At 36.7% G+C, this 18,043-nt stretch overlaps 1 protein-coding gene across 1 annotated transcript; it reads right to left on the bottom strand.

Annotated features, from left to right (window-relative positions):
- Positions 1–429: 429 nt before the first annotated feature.
- LOC128985854 (gamma-butyrobetaine dioxygenase-like) lies at positions 430–16,688 on the bottom strand. Its single transcript, XM_054405798.1, has 7 exons — positions 16,234–16,688; positions 14,534–14,724; positions 7,102–7,236; positions 5,950–6,055; positions 4,197–4,399; positions 2,782–2,948; positions 430–1,563 (listed from the first exon to the last, which is right to left on the bottom strand). Exons 1-7 carry the CDS (start codon positions 16,465–16,467, stop codon positions 1,418–1,420), a joined length of 1,182 nt encoding a protein of 393 aa, XP_054261773.1. The 5' UTR covers positions 16,468–16,688; the 3' UTR covers positions 430–1,417.
- Positions 16,689–18,043: the final 1,355 nt, after the last annotated feature.

The following is an 18,043-nucleotide window of genomic DNA, read 5'->3' as shown; positions in this document are numbered from 1 at the left end:
GTCCACTGAATTCCCACTGGGTTTTGACGACGGATTCACTATTTTGGACCAAAGTATTGTATGCGTAAACGCGATGGTCTAAGGTCCACTGAGCCATTTCAACAAAAATGGCAAGCCTCACTGAAGGGTATGACATAAAATCAATCTTCCTACCACGTGCGACAACAATGGAACAGCTGTTTAAAAAACGTCCGGTTCCTTTGTGTCACCCTGTATTAATAGTCAAAGCTACAAGTCTCTAAAATCTTATTCAATCTCATTACGAATCTCAATAATCGACAGTTTCCAATTTGGAAAAAACTGTATTTTATAATTTGAAGGTGAAAATATTGAAATAATATTTTTCCATCATAAATGTATTTGATTAAACAAACTTAATATAAAATGTAAAAAAATAAAATCTTACCTTAATACAGTTAGAACATTGTATAGCCTACAGTAATACAACAATAAAACTAATTTTTATTTACATTAACATTCTTGTATCCACATTCTTATTTGGCACAAAATATGTACTATAAGAATGTTGCCTTCACGATATTGCTACAATATTTTAAAGAATGAGTAAACTTATTTTGCTGACAAACTCTAATAATACAATACATTGGAGTTTGTGTGCAACCTTGAACCTACAACTACACTGCTTAACATTTAACATTTAAATACAAAATAAATCTAGATAGGCCTACTAAAATTTATTTTTATGTAATAATGTTTCCTTATAATATGAGATTTCTAAGGAGAATGTGCAGAAGTAAAGTAAAACAATAGTAAAGGTAACTATAACCCACCATAAACTCATTTTGACTTTATTAATATATATCAAGTGAGCGAGAACTCTGCTAGTATAAGGAAAAGTAAGTACTTCATTTAGAAGCAGAACTCATTGATATTGAAACATTCCACGAGAATTATATACGATTCTAATCATATAAGTGGTACAAGATCAAAAGATACAATATAATACATATTACAAACTCGACCCATGTAGCAAGTAACAGTAAAAAGTCCTTACTAAATTTGAATAATAAATTAAAAACAAGAACAAAAATTGTTTTGTTCCGATTTAGAATTGAAATTGAAATAAACCTGCCACATACATTTATCTTACTAAATTTGTTTGTTGCTCTAAACATTTTTAGAAAAAAACAATTATTTATCAGAACACTTGCCACTTGAATTATTTATTTGCTTGTTTGCCTACTACAACTTTCTGTCAAGTGAAGAAGAACGCTGGTAGTCGACAGATCCACTTTTTTTAGACCATGGATCTACTTATTATGAACTTAAGATTCACCCATGGACCTTTTACTGTGCATGCTCTTATGGAACAAAGATCCATTTATGGACTACACCTGCTATATCATTCATAGGGAGCCTTGAGAACTTCTGCAGGGACCTCCCTCAGCTGTGATTGTCAGGATAGTCCGGATTGTTCCTTCAGGACTCTGATCCGGGAGTAGACCAGATCCCAGTCCAAATATGCCCCTTCCAAGTGTCTCTCACCCTTGTAGTCACTGCGGCCATGTAGCACTCGGAGGTTGTTGAACGTCAGAATGTCTCCTGGAAAATTGCATTTGTACTCGGTAATAATTACTATGAAATTAAAAACAATTATTTCTATTTTTAATATTTTTTTACATCATGTCAATTTACCAAAAAATCTTTTTTTTATTTCTAAAAACTGAAATAGAAATTTTTGAAACGTAAAGAACAGCTATTTTTGGATTTGCAAAAAAGATGGAATATTATCCATCTTTCTTTTGCAAAAGCGAGAAATAGGCTAGAGCATTGTAATACAGTTACAATGCTGTTGCTCATCCTGATTCGGGATTCCAACAGTAGTATCAATAATGGTTGTTTGGTAATTTGAGTCTTTTGATTCCATTTCCATACAGATAACAGAAATTGATGGTTATTATTTCCACCTTTTTGATATTATTTTATCTTAAGAGTCTTTAGAGGATAGCAGCCATCTTGGATGATTTCAAACCGCTGCTGAAGAGTTATTTATCGTCCAAAAGTATTTTTCAAACACCAGAAGTAATTATAATTTACATATCTAGTAAACTGTGAGATTAGAAATTTTCTTCGTAGCTTTGAATTGTTCTCCAAGGGACAGAATGTTGTCCATGTAAGCTAACAGCCATCTTATTTTCCCCGCCATAATATCAATGTTAATTTCGTTAATTTCAAACAGCTGCTGAAGAGTTATTTACAATCTCAAAATATGTTTTAAAACGCCAGAGTGTAATATAAATATAGTAACCTGTGAGATTACTAGACTAGACATTTTATTTGTAGTTTTTTATTTTTTAATGAGTTAGAACATCTAGGCTTAAGGGCTCTTATTAAATCTTGTATGATACTGACAATCATGATTGTACTCTCCAAGATTATTGGCTGAAATAATCATGGAGTTATTGAAATCTCATCAGCAAAAAAAGAAAGATATTGAACTCGTTCAAATTTTTTATAAATAAGAACAATCATCGCTGTGTGTCTAATTGAAATAAATAATAATTAATAAATCATAGTTTTTTAATGTTTCATAATTCTTCTGCCTAATTTCTAATTTATAAGACTGTCTAGTTTATTTAAAAAAAACTGTTTTTTCATCATGTATTCCTAATTGATTCTGGAATCAGAATACTATCCCTCACCGAGAATCACAATCAACATTTTTGGGTCAGAGTCAAACAGTTTTGGAATGGGCCCACTAGAAAAAAATCTCAATTCTATCTGAAACTCTGATTTTGATGTAATTGGTTGTGTACTCACCAGGATTGATCCTGAGTTGGACTTTGCAGTTGTGACTGTGTATGTAATGTGTGAACTGCTGTACAGCTCTATACCATGGAGACACTTGAGCTACAGGGACATGGAAGTGAGACGATCTCTGTGGCTGACTCCAGTTGATTCTCTCCACTTCCCCTCTGTTGTTCTCACTGACAACACAAATCAACATTGACATTTAATTCTTATGTTAGAAGTGGAGTAGTGTTGTGTTAGAAGGTACTTTGTACTTTTGGAATGCATGGTTTTTGCCTAGAGCTTGACAAATTTTTCAGATTTTTCTTAGAGTAAAACTTAAATTTTGTTTACATTGCCAGCTGGGTGTTTCTAGTCTGCCTCAGGTAACTAGAAAGTAGTAATACACTAGAGGCAGGTAATCTCCATAACCTACCTGCCTACTGGCCTGTAAACACGGCTTTAGAGTGGTCAAAATCTGCTTTCTGTATTTTTGAATCACACAAGGGCTACCAGTATGTCTGTAAATTAAGGTAGTCCAAAACAGAAAATGTATAAAAAAGAATGACTTCCAATTTGATTTACCTTTTTCTAAACAATCATCAGCAAATTACATTACACATTGCAGATTTTTTAATCTTTGGAACGAGAGATTACGTCTTTGTAAGACTACCAAGGAGTATGGCAAGTCCTGTTACTGGACTCCTGTCTTTGCCAAACGGGGTGGTTCTAGTTCCAATCAGCCAGAAAAGTGCCCTTTCCTATACTATTCTAGTAGGTGTCCACTTCTTAACCATGTGTCATTGGTCTTGTTTTAGGTGTAGAAAACAATAATATAAAAATTGATGCTCCTGCCAATTATTATGATGTAAGTTTGCGTAATGTGATTAATATCCGATACCAGGTTGACATACGCATGCAGATAAGTATTTAGAGGAAGAAAATGCACATGAGAGTTTTCAAAGATTGTACACTTTTGAAAAAATGGGCAGTGTGTTCATCAGTTTTCATCAAGATTCAAGACAATAATTAAAATTACCAATTGCTTACTGATCGGCATGTTTAATACAAACAGGACTTGCCATACTCCTTGGTAGTCTTACAAAGACGTAAACTCGTTCCAAAGAATAAAAACTATGCAATGTGTAAAGTAATTTGTTGATGTGTTCATCAGCTGGGCTTATTGTTTAGAGAAAGGAAAATCAATTTGAAGGTCATTCATTTTATATTTTATATTTTGGACTACTGTAAAATCACTAGTTTTAGCAATCTAGATAAGAAAACTTACGTTGATTGTTCAACACAATTTCATGAATCAATCTGTACATTTTATGAAATAAAGATGATGATGATGTTATTTGAATTAGCTTGCTTGGACACAACAAAAGACAGACTTGATTAAGACTTTCATTTACGGCCACCCTTGTAAAATGTAAGACTCTCACCATATGACAGGAGCTCTGTAGATGGTGTGGAAGCGTCGTCCGTCTTCTTCCACAATATCTTCCCAGTCTACATTTACTGTTGTGAGGATCCAGTAGTGTTGGGGATGAGTTTCACGCAGCCAATCACACGCCTCCAGACCATCGGCTAGGATACTCTGGCCTCCAAAGCCAGCGGCCTGGACTATGCAGTGGAGCATGTTCACCTGAAGCACAATATGACGTGGTAAGGATGGCTTTGGGCCAGGGGTTTTAAGAATTTTGAAACAGATAGGTTTAATAGCTGGCTTACCTTATTGATAAATACCCCCGCCGCAGCAAACCTGCAGACTAAGCGAATTTCCATTTGCCTGATTTGATTTTCAATTAAATCTATTCAAATATCATTAGGTTTAACGAGTACCTAGGTTTGCTGCCTACAGGGTAATAAAGTGTGTTTTTTAGTAAAATATTAATAGCCTAGTATAAAATAAATAGATTGGCCAAGTTTGATCCAAATATATGCATAAACAAGCAAACTACAAAAGTTTACTTATTCTCCATAAGAATAACATGGGAATTTTTAATTTATAATTTTCTCCAAAACCAATAACCATACAAAAACACTTCAATATACTGAATTATTTGTTTTTTTAAGCTCTTCAAAATGGTCTAGAAGAAATTTGGGAAATTTTATGTTTTGAGGGTCAAAAATGAGAAAAAGCAATTTTTACCCCATAAATCCCCCCATAAAACCCCGTTCCCATGGTCCGATCATAATGGTTCGCGAACTCGTTCGAATAAACGTAGGTTTACACGTTTGTACCAAATTTCATCGAAATCGGATAATTTTTGCTCGAGTTATCGTGCTGACGGACACATATATATATATATATATGAATTTGAACGGATGGTGTTTTTGGCTTCTAGGGACATCAAAATGAAAAAGTAAATCGGTAACGGGACTAAGTCTTACCATGAGACCTATGGTAATAGCTTATTCCCTATAGAGAAATTCGCTAAAATAGACAAAAATGAACAAATTAACACATACCACATGGAATTTTCGGTACTAGCTCCTTCTTAAGTAGGTGTTCTATGTATTTTGTGTTAACTTGTGCATTTTAATCTTTTTCATCAGTAAGGTGAGTCTATACTGTTAAACCATTAAACAATCGTGAAGTAGAATATTCGGTGTGTTGTTGGTGTAAAATCTTGTCGGAGAACAAGGAAGGAAAAGTCTTAAAATCTTGCTGCTCAGAGAATAAAAAAATATCATATTGAGATGAACTACCTATATTTGCCCTAATTTATTCACTATTGCAATAAAAACTCAAGGACGTCCGTTTATTTTCTCGCCGTGCAAATGTGTATGATTTTCTACTAAAAGTGTTTGTTTTTTATTCTCTTTTTTTTCCAAACATATACATAAACTACTATCCAATTTTAAAAAGGGCTCCTATTTTATTTATTTTTTTTTGTGATTGTTTTTCACATTACTTCAGGCTAGACCTAGGGGTTGCGGCATCATCACTTCGATAAAATCCATTGGTGATTTGGCGGGATTTGAACCCGGGACCTCAGAGACCAAAGTCCCGCGCTCTAATAACACTAGACCAGCTCGCTCCCCTGAAAGCTTGCTCCCCCAAAAAGGGCTCCTATTAGAAAGATAATCACAGAATGTGACTCTTCCTTGGTAGGAGCTTCCATTTTTTTATCGGCAACAACAAAACTAATCATCACATAGAGATGGGGACCAGCTAACCTAACTACATACCCCAGGCTTGTAGTGGTAGTAAGGTAGATCGGTATGTAGTTGCAATGAGCCACTCAGATATGCTACGTTACTTGTCCCTGGCTTAGCTTGTACAGTAAATGTTTCTCTGGAAAAAAAACATGTTTTGTGATCAGTACAGGTACTGTACCGTTCAGAGGCAAATGCATTAATAGAAATTGTTTCGTAAAATTGACATTCTTCTTGTTCTTGTTGCTCATCGTTATAGCAAAAGTCCTTTTTTCATCCATGGAATGAAATACTTCTTTAGTGTAGATTTATCCCTATGATCCAGATGTTTAATGGATTAGTTTTTGTAGTCACTTCTGATGAGATGGACTTTTAAAATCAATGTTTAATTAATGTTTAACCACCAGCAAAATTATTTTACAGGTAAAACAATTGTTTAACAAACATAAACCTCTAAGCTAGAAGATTTTTCTTTGCTCAAATTATTTTTACATCACTTCGACATAACCCCATGTTTTATTTAATTGGACATTCCTTTAACACACCTAATATTTTAGTCGGATGATTTTAATGAAGGAATCATATGATTGGTTTAAGATCTATTTAGAAAATCACAGACAAATAACAACAATTAATGGGGTCAATAGTGGAGAAAAAATCTAAGATTTGATTTTGGAGTCATCCAAGGAAGCACATTGGGTCCTTTATTATTCTTAATTTAGTTAAACAATATTGTCAAAATTAATATATCTGGAAAATTATAGCTTTTTGCAGATGATACATTGATTCTTTATGAAGGTGACTGAGTTGGGATTCAGTTTTTAAGGGGGCAAAAAGAGATTTATGCAAAATAAAGACTCAGTTTGATCAAATTCTACTCACACTTATATCAAAAACTAAATTCATGCCAATCGCTTCAAAGGAGACAACAGATACACTTTCGACAAGCTTGGAGATTAAAATTCAGTAGCCTACCTTGCAGTTCTGACTCAATTGAAATTCAAACAAATTGGGGGTTTATGATAGACAATAATGTCATGGGAGGTACATGTCAAATAAGAGTGAAGAATGAGTGTAGAATGAGATGCCTTGTGAAGCTTTGTTACTGACTAAAACCAGCCGTTTTATTAACCATAGGACCATTTATTAGAAGCCCAGTGAGAGCAACAAGGACAGGATACTCACCCGTAGTAAGTTTTCTTGAGGAACGCCACTTTGTCTGCCAAGGGTTGTATCTGGCCTGGGCGAGTTTGTGCTCCTTCTACTAAAGCCACCCCATCAACAGCTAGACTCTCTAGCCAATCTAAGAGCACAGAGTCACTGTGCAAACATAAAAAAGTACTTAGCACAACATGTTTAAATTTTACACCCACAGGTCACTTTTAACTGACCAAAGTATACGTATTGTAATCTGAAAAAAAAACCTTTTAAAATATAATTAAAATCGCCAGGTACAAGAAAAGTAAAAAAATCGCTTCCCTATTCAGATAAAATATTTAATTGTTTAAATTTTCTTTTGTTTGTATAGGATAACGGGCATAAAATGTCAAATTTAAAACTAAACAAGATCCTAAGATTTGCCTGAGACTTAGACTAGGATTTGGATAGTGATAGTGTTATTTATTTTTTTAATTTGGTTTCCAAACATAAGCTTTGGCAGTTACTTATTGTAGCGGACACATTAATTTACATAAGAACAATACATACGTTAACTTTTCATAAGTTCTTGTCAAACTTTCAAAATCTTACATCAAGAGTATTTTAGAACAAGCATGTAGGTAAGGTTCATAAAAGTGTTTGGTAATGTTTATTACTTCTGAGTGTAGCTAGTCTTTTCAAAGAATATGAAGGGAAGGGAAATATCTGGGATCTTCCCACCTCTATGGATTATTAGATTCATAGTGTTCAATGACATCTAGATGTTGTCAATTTTAAAAAAAACAGTGGTACAAGGGTGACTTATTGGTTCCTATCATACCACTCTCAAAACTCACCGTACATGCACGGCCGCCTTTAACTACAGCCCGCGGCCTGGTAGAATTGGCAACGTCGCAAGTGGTGTTGTCTAGCACCGGAAGTCCCATAAGATAACAGGGCAGACTGGTGGCACCAGCTTATTAATTCGCACTTTATTGATTTAAATTTATGGACATAAATTTATTAAAATAAAACATACATAATTGAAAACTGAAACAATATGAATTAAAAATCTATATACATTTTAAGTGGAGTCAATATTCATAGTACAGTAACCAATCTTTCGTAAATACACAAATACCATTAGCTGCTTCCAAACAAAACAGCTGTTACAACACCACTTGCGACGTTGCCAGTTTCATGGCCGCGACCTGGAGATAAAGGCGGCCGTGGTACCTGTGTATCTATAAAAAAAAATATATTGACATTAACAAACAACAAATTGCTTAATAGTTTGTCTGGAATGGTACTGCCCCACTCATCCTATACTCATCTCCATTCATACTTGGCTTGAAATACTTACCTTTGTATGGTCGCCATTTCAAAGTAAAATATCAAAGTACTGGTGTCTTTGCAAGTCACGACGAAAACACAACCTACCTCTGTATACAAATTTCTTAAATATTCAGACACACACCTGTCCAGCAATTGATGGTATTGGAATCTCCGTAGTATTTTTGAAAAGTCTTAACCAAATTCTTGGCTTTACACACTTTCTTGAGATGACCTACTCTCTGACAACCGTGACACTTGTAACTGGCGAACGCACACGCACTAGGCCAATGACCCGCAGAACCACACCTCCAGCAAGAGTTTCTAGAATTTTGATTTTCACTACTCCTATGCATGAAAGTTTTAGGCCTATTTTGACTTTTCACATTGATTTTCGCAATGTCCCCACGAGGTTGCACAAATAGGCTTGACTGCGATTCGGCCTGTTCCAGCCTGAGCGCTGACGCATAAGCTTCGTCAAAGTCCAATTCCTCCGACAACAATTTCTGCCGGATAGTTTCATTAGAAATGCCGGAAATCACTTTGTCCCTCAAAGCGTCTTTCAAAAAGGTACCAAATTTGCACGAACTAGCCAAATGTTTTATTGAAACCACAAACTCCGCTATGCTTTCGCCCGGCTTTTGCACACGAGAGTAGAATACATATCGCTCCGCCACAACCAACTTCTTGGGCGCATAATGTAATTTCAACAACGCTGCAAGTTCATCATAGGTCTTAGAATCTACCTCTACCGGTGATAATAAATCGGATAGGACCGATAAAACCCTGGGACCAATAACTGTAATTAAAACCGACACCTCGTTTTCCTTCTTGACATTGTTCGCTTTGAAAAAATGTTTCAGGCGCAACAAATAGGGCACAATGTCCTCCTCACTTGGATTAAATTCAGAAATCCTGCCAACACTAATACTCGCCATTTTTAATCATCTCCACTATAATACGCACTAAAACAACAACTGTTATCGCGTACTACCCTAACTATGATAAAAAGGTTTATTACCGACTGCGCCAAATTGTCGTAACCTAACGTTACGCTAGAAAAGTGGACGATATAGCAAGAGAACCACTTACGTTCGTTGGTGGACATAGAAGAAGGAGCCGTGACGAATCATCCCACTTCAGGGCTCAGTGCACAGTGCAGCCACCCCGCAAAACATAATAACTCTTCCGTTACTAATAATTATAACTGTTCATATATGAAACTATAATGACTTCTACTACACTCGTCTTCCCCATAAAAAAAAAGTCAATATCATAAATTCAAAATTAACTCAACTTTCAAAATAAAATAAATTCACTTTCAATAAAATGCAACCAAAATTTCTTCTTCCCATTATTCATTAATAATTTTACAAGTCCAGCCTGTGAGGCTTTCGCACAGTCCGTGCAGACTTCCTCAGCGAGGGTGGTGGGCTGCACTGTGCTAGCGGCGACGCAGGAGTTGGCTGAGACTGGGCTTGCCCTAGGCTCTCCCTGGGACTGGTCGTAGGCCTAGGTACAGGTGACATCATCATGGGACTGGTTGGTCGATCCTCCGGCGGGGGTGAATTCTTGGGTACTTGGGGTGATACAACGGGGTCCTTGGGTGATACAAAAATCTCCTCCTCTTCTGCATACCGAGCTCTCAAGTGATCCGCATGACAAAATCGGGGTTTTCCACCAATAACACTCACCAGATAGGTGACCGGACTTCTCTTTAGAATTATTTTGCCAGGAACCCAAGATATCTTTTCATTTCGGACAGTTTTGACATAGACTGCCTGACCTTCTGAGAAAAATCTGCTTCTTCCCCTAAGCCTATCAGCTGCATCTTTTTGTTCCCTGTGTTTTTGATCAATGGATGACTGGAGATTGGGTTTTAACATAACCAACTGAGTACGAGGCTTCCAAGACAGGAACATTTCTGCAGGGGTTAAGCCAGTAACTGTATTTGGAGTGTTGCGGTACGCAAACAAGAAATTATCTAATTTCATTTGAAGAGTGGTACGCTGAGAACGCTGATGTTCCTCAATCACTTGACGCAAAAGGTTTTTCTTGACCTCCTGAACACTTCTCTCTGCAGATCCATTTGAAGCCGCATGATACGGGGGAGTTAATGTGAACTTCACATTGTTGTTATGCAAAAAGGTCTTGAACTCTTGACTAGTAAAAGATCTTCCGTTGTCCGACACCAGTTCAACAGGCAATCCATACGATGAAAACAAGGTACGGAGTTTCTCGATAACCTTGGAAGAATTCATGGAACTCATGATAAATACCTCTAACCATTTAGAGTATGTGTCAATCAAAACTAAAAGTTGCTGTCTCGACTCTGGATCCTCCGCAAAGTCAATGTGTATCCTCTGCCATCGAGTTGATGTTGTAGGCCATTGCTGCAACGGTACTTTAGGTACCGAATTCCTAGTTAACTGACACGCAGAACAAGAGGCCACCACGTCTTCAATCGACTTCTCCATGCCTGGCCACCAGACATAACTTCTCGCCAGCATCTTCATGCGTGTAACTCCCGGGTGTTGATCATGCAACATTTGAAGCACAGATGAATACAGTTTCTTTGGAATCACTACACGAGAACCCCACAGCAAACAACCTTGTTCCACGGACAACTCGTCCTTCTTCCTTAGAAAAATAGCTAGTTCTGGCTCAACCGAGCTCGTCCAGCCGTACATCACAAAATCTCGGACCTTCGAAAGAATCGGATCCTTATCCGTCATTTTACCTATATGCAAGGCAGTAATAGGTGCAATGTCCTTGACAACACAGAAATTGTTCATCACTTCTGTACACACATCTACATGTGAAACAAAATTAGCATCCAGCTCTATAGGTTCCGCTTCTGCTAAGGGTAACCTAGACAACGCATCAGCGTGAGGGACATCCACTCCCTTCCGGTACCTAACCTCCAAATCATATGCTGATAGAATCAAGGCCCATCTCTGCAGCCTAGCTGCCGCCATACTAGGAACGCCCTTTTTAGAGCCAAAAATAGCCGTCAACGGCTGATGATCAGTCTGTAGAATACAGTGTCTTCCATATATATACTTATGAAACTTTTTGACTCCAAAGATCAAAGCCAGAGCCTCCCGATGTAACTGAGAATAATTCCGTTCACTGGAACTTAGCGTTTTCGATGCGAAGGCAATTGGCCTTTCCTGACCATCGATAAGATGAGATAGAACAGCAGCCACCCCCCTGGGACTCGCATCACACGTCAGAACTATGGGCTTTTTAACATCATAGTGAACTAACAAACTTGAGTCCAACACCCATGATTTACTCTCCTGAAAAGTCTTAGAACACACCTCCGACCACACCCATGGATGATCCTTATGTAATAAGTCATAAAAACAGCTTATTCTAGCAGACAGGTTAGGTATAAATGCATGATAATAATTTATTAGACCAATATAGGCTCGTAACTCTTCCTTAGTACTAGGCTCAGGCGCTTTACGCAGCGCAGTTAACAAACTTTCTTGTGGACGGAGACCATCTCGAGTAATCACATGTCCTAAATACTCGATTGAAGATTGCAAAAACTTACACTTTTGTTGGTTTACTCGAACACCAAACTCATCAAGGCGTTGCAGCACCTGCGCCAGACGGGCAAGCCCCTCTTCCTTAGAGCGAGCCGCCACTAAGACGTCATCTAAGTACGCCACCGTTCCTGGAAGACCTGTTAAAATTTGGTCGATGGCTGACTGAAAAATTGCAGGAGCTGAAGACAAACCATATGGTAGCCTTTTTAAACGATACAGACCCTTATGGGTAGCTAGGGTCAACAGATGTTGCGATTCATCCGCTACCGCCAATTGCTGATACGCATTTGAAAGATCAAGGCAGCTAAAAACTGAGCAACCGCCTAGAGTTGCAAAAATATCTTGAGCCTGTGGAAGCGGATAATGTTCCATTTCAATACACTGATTAAGAGTAATCTTATAATCGGCACAAAGCCTAACACCATTAGGCTTAGGGACAACCACAAGTGGAGTGCTCCACTGTGAATTAGTAACTCTGTACGCAACATCCTCTTGAACCATGCGGTCCAACTCACTCTCAACTTTCTCCCTTAACGCAAAAGGCACTGGTCTCGCCTTACAAAACTTAGGGACTGTCCCCTCCTTTAAGACAATATGAGCCTTAACACCCTTAATTTCGCCCGTTCCAGGCTGAAAAACTGACTTAAATTTACTCTTCAATTTAGCAATGTCCAAATCAGAACTGTGATCCACAGTGGCTTTACATGAAAACACATTTTGCCAATCTAACCTCAACTGGCCTAACCAGTTTCGCCCCAACAGAATCGGCTGACTCTTACTTTCTAAACTAACTACTGTCAAAGGCAAACTCGCCTGCTGATTATTATATTTAACATTGACATTCACTTGCCCCAGAACAGGTACATCATGACCTGAATAAGTAGTAAGTTTCACATTTGCTGGCCTAAGTTTGAGGTTAGAAAATTTTTCATAAAATATCTCAGAAGGACATATAGTCAAGGCACTGCCTGTATCTAGAATCATTTCTAAATATACATCATTAGCCACTAGGCCTACCTTATAGCCGTTGTCTGATCCTGATTTAAGGTTGTACAGACCTATGTCTGCCATTGGAACTTCTAGGCCTAGGCCTACCTCTTCCTCCACTTGATGGACCCCCATCCTAGGTGTCGACTTTTTACCATGGAAACTAGAAGATTTCTTGGCTTTACACACTTTCTTGAGATGACCTACTCTCTGACAACCGTGACACTTGTAACTGGCGAACGCACACGCACTAGGCCAATGACCCGCAGAACCACACCTCCAGCAAGAGTTTCTAGAATTTTGATTTTCACTACTCCTATGCATGAAAGTTTTAGGCCTATTTTGACTTTTCACATTGATTTTCGCAATGTCCCCACGAGGTTGCACAAATAGGCTTGACTGCGATTCGGCCTGTTCCAGCCTGAGCGCTGACGCATAAGCTTCGTCAAAGTCCAATTCCTCCGACAACAATTTCTGCCGGATAGTTTCATTAGAAATGCCGGAAATCACTTTGTCCCTCAAAGCGTCTTTCAAAAAGGTACCAAATTTGCACGAACTAGCCAAATGTTTTATTGAAACCACAAACTCCGCTATGCTTTCGCCCGGCTTTTGCACACGAGAGTAGAATACATATCGCTCCGCCACAACCAACTTCTTGGGCGCATAATGTAATTTCAACAACGCTGCAAGTTCATCATAGGTCTTAGAATCTACCTCTACCGGTGATAATAAATCGGATAGGACCGATAAAACCCTGGGACCAATAACTGTAATTAAAACCGACACCTCGTTTTCCTTCTTGACATTGTTCGCTTTGAAAAAATGTTTCAGGCGCAACAAATAGGGCACAATGTCCTCCTCACTTGGATTAAATTCAGAAATCCTGCCAACACTAATACTCGCCATTTTTAATCATCTCCACTATAATACGCACTAAAACAACAACTGTTATCGCGTACTACCCTAACTATGATAAAAAGGTTTATTACCGACTGCGCCAAAATGTCGTAACCTAACGTTACGCTAGAAAAGTGGACGATATAGCAAGAGAACCACTTACGTTCGTTGGTGGACATAGAAGAAGGAGCCGTGACGAATCATCCCACTTCAGGGCTCAGTGCACAGTGCAGCCACCCCGCAAAACATAATAACTCTTCCGTTACTAATAATTATAACTGTTCATATATGAAACTATAATGACTTCTACTACATTAAGTGGAGTCAATATTCATAGTACAGTAACCAATCTTTCGTAAATACACAAATACCATTAGCTGCTTCCAAACAAAACAGCTGTTACAACACCACTTGCGACGTTGCCAGTTTCATGGCCGCGACCTGGAGATAAAGGCGGCCGTGGTACCTGTGTATCTATAAAAAAAAATATATTGACATTAACAAACAACAAATTGCTTAATAGTTTGTCTGGAATGGTACTGCCCCACTCATCCTATACTCATCTCCATTCATACTTGGCTTGAAATACTTACCTTTGTATGGTCGCCATTTCAAAGTAAAATATCAAAGTACTGGTGTCTTTGCAAGTCACGACGAAAACACAACCTACCTCTGTATACAAATTTCTTAAATATTCAGACACACACCTGTCCAGCAATTGATGGTATTGGAATCTCCGTAGTATTTTTGAAAAGTCTTCAGCACTCCATGGTCTGGGATGAGGTTGGTAATTGTCAGTTGCTTGGTCGGGGTTGAACTGACGCTCTAGAAGCCAGCTAAGTTGGTAGCTGCTTGAGTGTGAGTCGTGCCATCTCACGTTCACTTTGTCATTGGCTAGCTATAAACACCATTTACAGTTTTGGTTATTAATTAAATTAAGTGTTTAATTTTATAATTAATTATTAATTTTTCATTAAAGGTAATTATAAATTATGAGGTAGACTGCTTATTTTTTTATTTAGGCTGGTCACAACATGTTTTGTTTTGTTTATTAGTCTAAATCAAATTGAGCTATTTGTGGGGCTCACCCCCACAACCTGAATTACCTAAACTCAAATGTCCTGCCAAGAAGGCACTCTTCAACCCAGGACTGTGTACGCGCATGCACAGCAAGCACATCGCGTGAGTAAAGTAAGCCAGGAATTTGTCTTGCTGTTGTTGCCGAAGGACTAACATGGCGGTGGAGTAGAGGATGGGATATGGGGTAAGGCCCCATGTGAGGTACGGAGGTAGTTATTTAATCAGTCTAAATTTCCATAAATATTCTTTGCAGATTCAACAATTAATAATGTTTAGGTTTATTTCCAATGTCACCCTTTAATACCAATATGAAGTTCAATTAATAGTTCACGTTGTGTCCAGCCGTTTGATTTGTAATTGTAACATTCATTGAAAGATAATTCTATTTTTGTAGTAAAAAAGCTTGAATTAACATTAGTAATCATCAAAGCTGGCTCTTTGGGCCTGTGATTTGCGGGTAAATTGTCTCCTCTGATTAAATTTAAGGGTTAAGCCAACACTTTTTAACATCAACGATTATGTCAAATTGCCAGTCAATTCACACATAACCTCCCCTATGTGGCCCCACCGCCACATACTTATTGAGATTTTTTATTGAATATGTTAGATTATAAACTTGACACAATACAGATTTAGTTGATTAAACTGAACCAAAATAACCCGGTAAATTAATACAAAAATTTTGTTTAGGTTCTTTTTTTAAATAGATTTTTGACTTCACTAGTCCCAACCTACAGGGTAAGCTATAGAAATTGCAAAATTATAAACATTGTGATATAAATTAATGATGCTATGCAAAAGGTTGACGTTAGATTACGAGAGCAGAGTTTGGAGCGTTCCCGTACAAAAGAACTTAAAAACGCTACAAGTGTAGTTAGATGCTATACTTATACTTAAACACGCCACATTGTGTAGTAGGCTATGCTATACTTATACATAAACAATGAATAAGAATTCAGCCTGAAATTTGAATCTACAGTGATAAAGATAAAATGCACCATTTTCTAATCCTAATCCAGCTAAATATTCTGCTGGAAAAAAACGTTGTAAATAATTTTATTTTTATTTTACACTTATGAAACTTTGAAGAAACACTTTCTTCCCAATCCCCGGCAAGTCCCAAATATATTTTTTAACCTTAAGCTTTTGTTCAGAGATATATTTTCTTGGTTCCAAAAAAGAAAAGACAAATGTAGAGTATTTTTAGTACAAACACAATATCAAAACAAAATTTACTCACTTGTATCAAACGAATGAAACCTTAATATCTAAGCTTTATTATTGGACTATAAAATTATAAGGAATTACCACTAACAAATCCACTTACTGTTGCTTCCAAAGGCTGAGCGTTGAAGTCAAAATGCTCAATGTCGATGATTCTCGAATGAGAAGCTTCATGAAAGCACGAGCCGCACTGACAATTGTCCCTGAGCCAAAGGTAAGGAAAGCGATGTTCCTTCTTCTCATCTTTCAAAACTAAATCATCATCTCTGGTTTCCACTGTCCAAATTAACCTTGTAAAATCTTTAAGTTTGGCCCTTAAAACTCTAAGGGACAACATTTTCTCGATTACTACTTACACTGCATAAAGTTTATTTCGTGATATCTTTTAAGTTGAAAATGAAACATCCAGTACCGGTAGTTTTAGTAGACACGGTTCTCTAACTACTGATCACTCACTGGCCAAGATGAAACTAAAACTGTCCACTCACTATCATTAGCATCAAATAGTCTTGTTGACAACAAATGATGAAAGGTCATTCCACAAGTCAAACAACAGCATTAGTTTATTCACTGTTAGGGAGCCTGACTTGGAATTTTTGAAGTTAAATACAAATAAATTTCAAGTCTACAACAATATTATTTGCACAGACATGAAACTCTTGTATTAATGTGCAATTTTTTGTATATTAGAATGTCAAAAGTAAAACTAACTTTTGATTGATATTGATAGTTGAACAATTAAAATTGAACTAGTTTGAAAGGTTCAATATTTTACTTACACTATAATCAGATTGTTTTATTAGTCTAAAAACTAATAAAGTTAAACCAAATGGTTTCTGGGGTTTCTGGATGTAAAAGAAAATTTCCAAAACCTTCATGTGGCAATACAATATAAAATGTAATTTAATTTATTTCTTCAGATTTTGATTCCTTTTAGTGGCCTATTATTTGAAAAATGTATTTATAGTAGACCAGTTCACAAACATTTTTGTGTTGTTAAAAACTAACAGTATTTTCTGAACATTAACTTACACATAAATATTTTGCTGTGATTGTCCTTCAATCTTATTTTGTTATCAACTACATTTTTGTAACACAGTAAACTATTTTAATTTACACAACCAAACCAACTACAGTATTATCTTTTAGATAAGCTTACAAATATTTTCAGTCACAACTATTACATAGCAACTACACACCACACTACACTAGTGGCACACACTGTACATGTTTGTGTGTGAGAGAGAGATAGTGATATAGTGGAAGGGGAAGAGGCAACTTTCTTTAAACTACTTTCTAATTCTGGGTCAACTATAGTTTAGAATCCAAACATCCTAAATCCAAACATGGTAAAAGTTGCCATTGCATCATAAATTTAAAGTTGGACAACACCAGTACTTGACCTTGATTAGAAATGGTTTCCTCTACTAAATTTTAGCCTTCAATTAAATTATCTTTCTGGAGATAATTATTAGTTTTTTGAGAGAACTCTAAAAATCATCCATATTTATTTTTTAAATGGACAAGACGTAAGTTTAAAACAAAACAAATAAGATAAAATCTATGTTTGCTTACTTTGTTGTATAAAAACTTTTAGTGGAGGACTTGATTTGTTGTACTAGGAATAGTTTTGGTTCAAAGCAAAATAGTTTGACTATTTTATGAAATTGTTTCCTAAAACACAAAAAAGTGAAACATTGGAATGTTATATGAAAACTTTCAAATTAGTTTGGTAGCATTTTGTCCGCTTTGTAGCATTTTGTTGGTAGTCATAATTTATTTTACTTGTAGGGTCAAAAAATACAAAGAGATTTCAACATATTTAAAAATATTTTTCCCATTCAGCAGAAAATGGGGGATATCAAAAGATAACTATGAAGTGTTTAAAAAGGAAAATAGTTTGACACTTTAAA

This window comes from Macrosteles quadrilineatus, unplaced genomic scaffold (genome assembly GCF_028750875.1).
Source record: "Macrosteles quadrilineatus isolate MER2022 unplaced genomic scaffold, UCM_ALF_1.0 Scaffold_2__2_contigs__length_208266976, whole genome shotgun sequence".
Taxonomy (NCBI): domain Eukaryota; kingdom Metazoa; phylum Arthropoda; class Insecta; order Hemiptera; family Cicadellidae; genus Macrosteles; species Macrosteles quadrilineatus.
The sequence above is the reverse complement of the archived record's forward strand: the minus strand, read 5'-3'. Positions and strand labels throughout refer to the sequence as shown.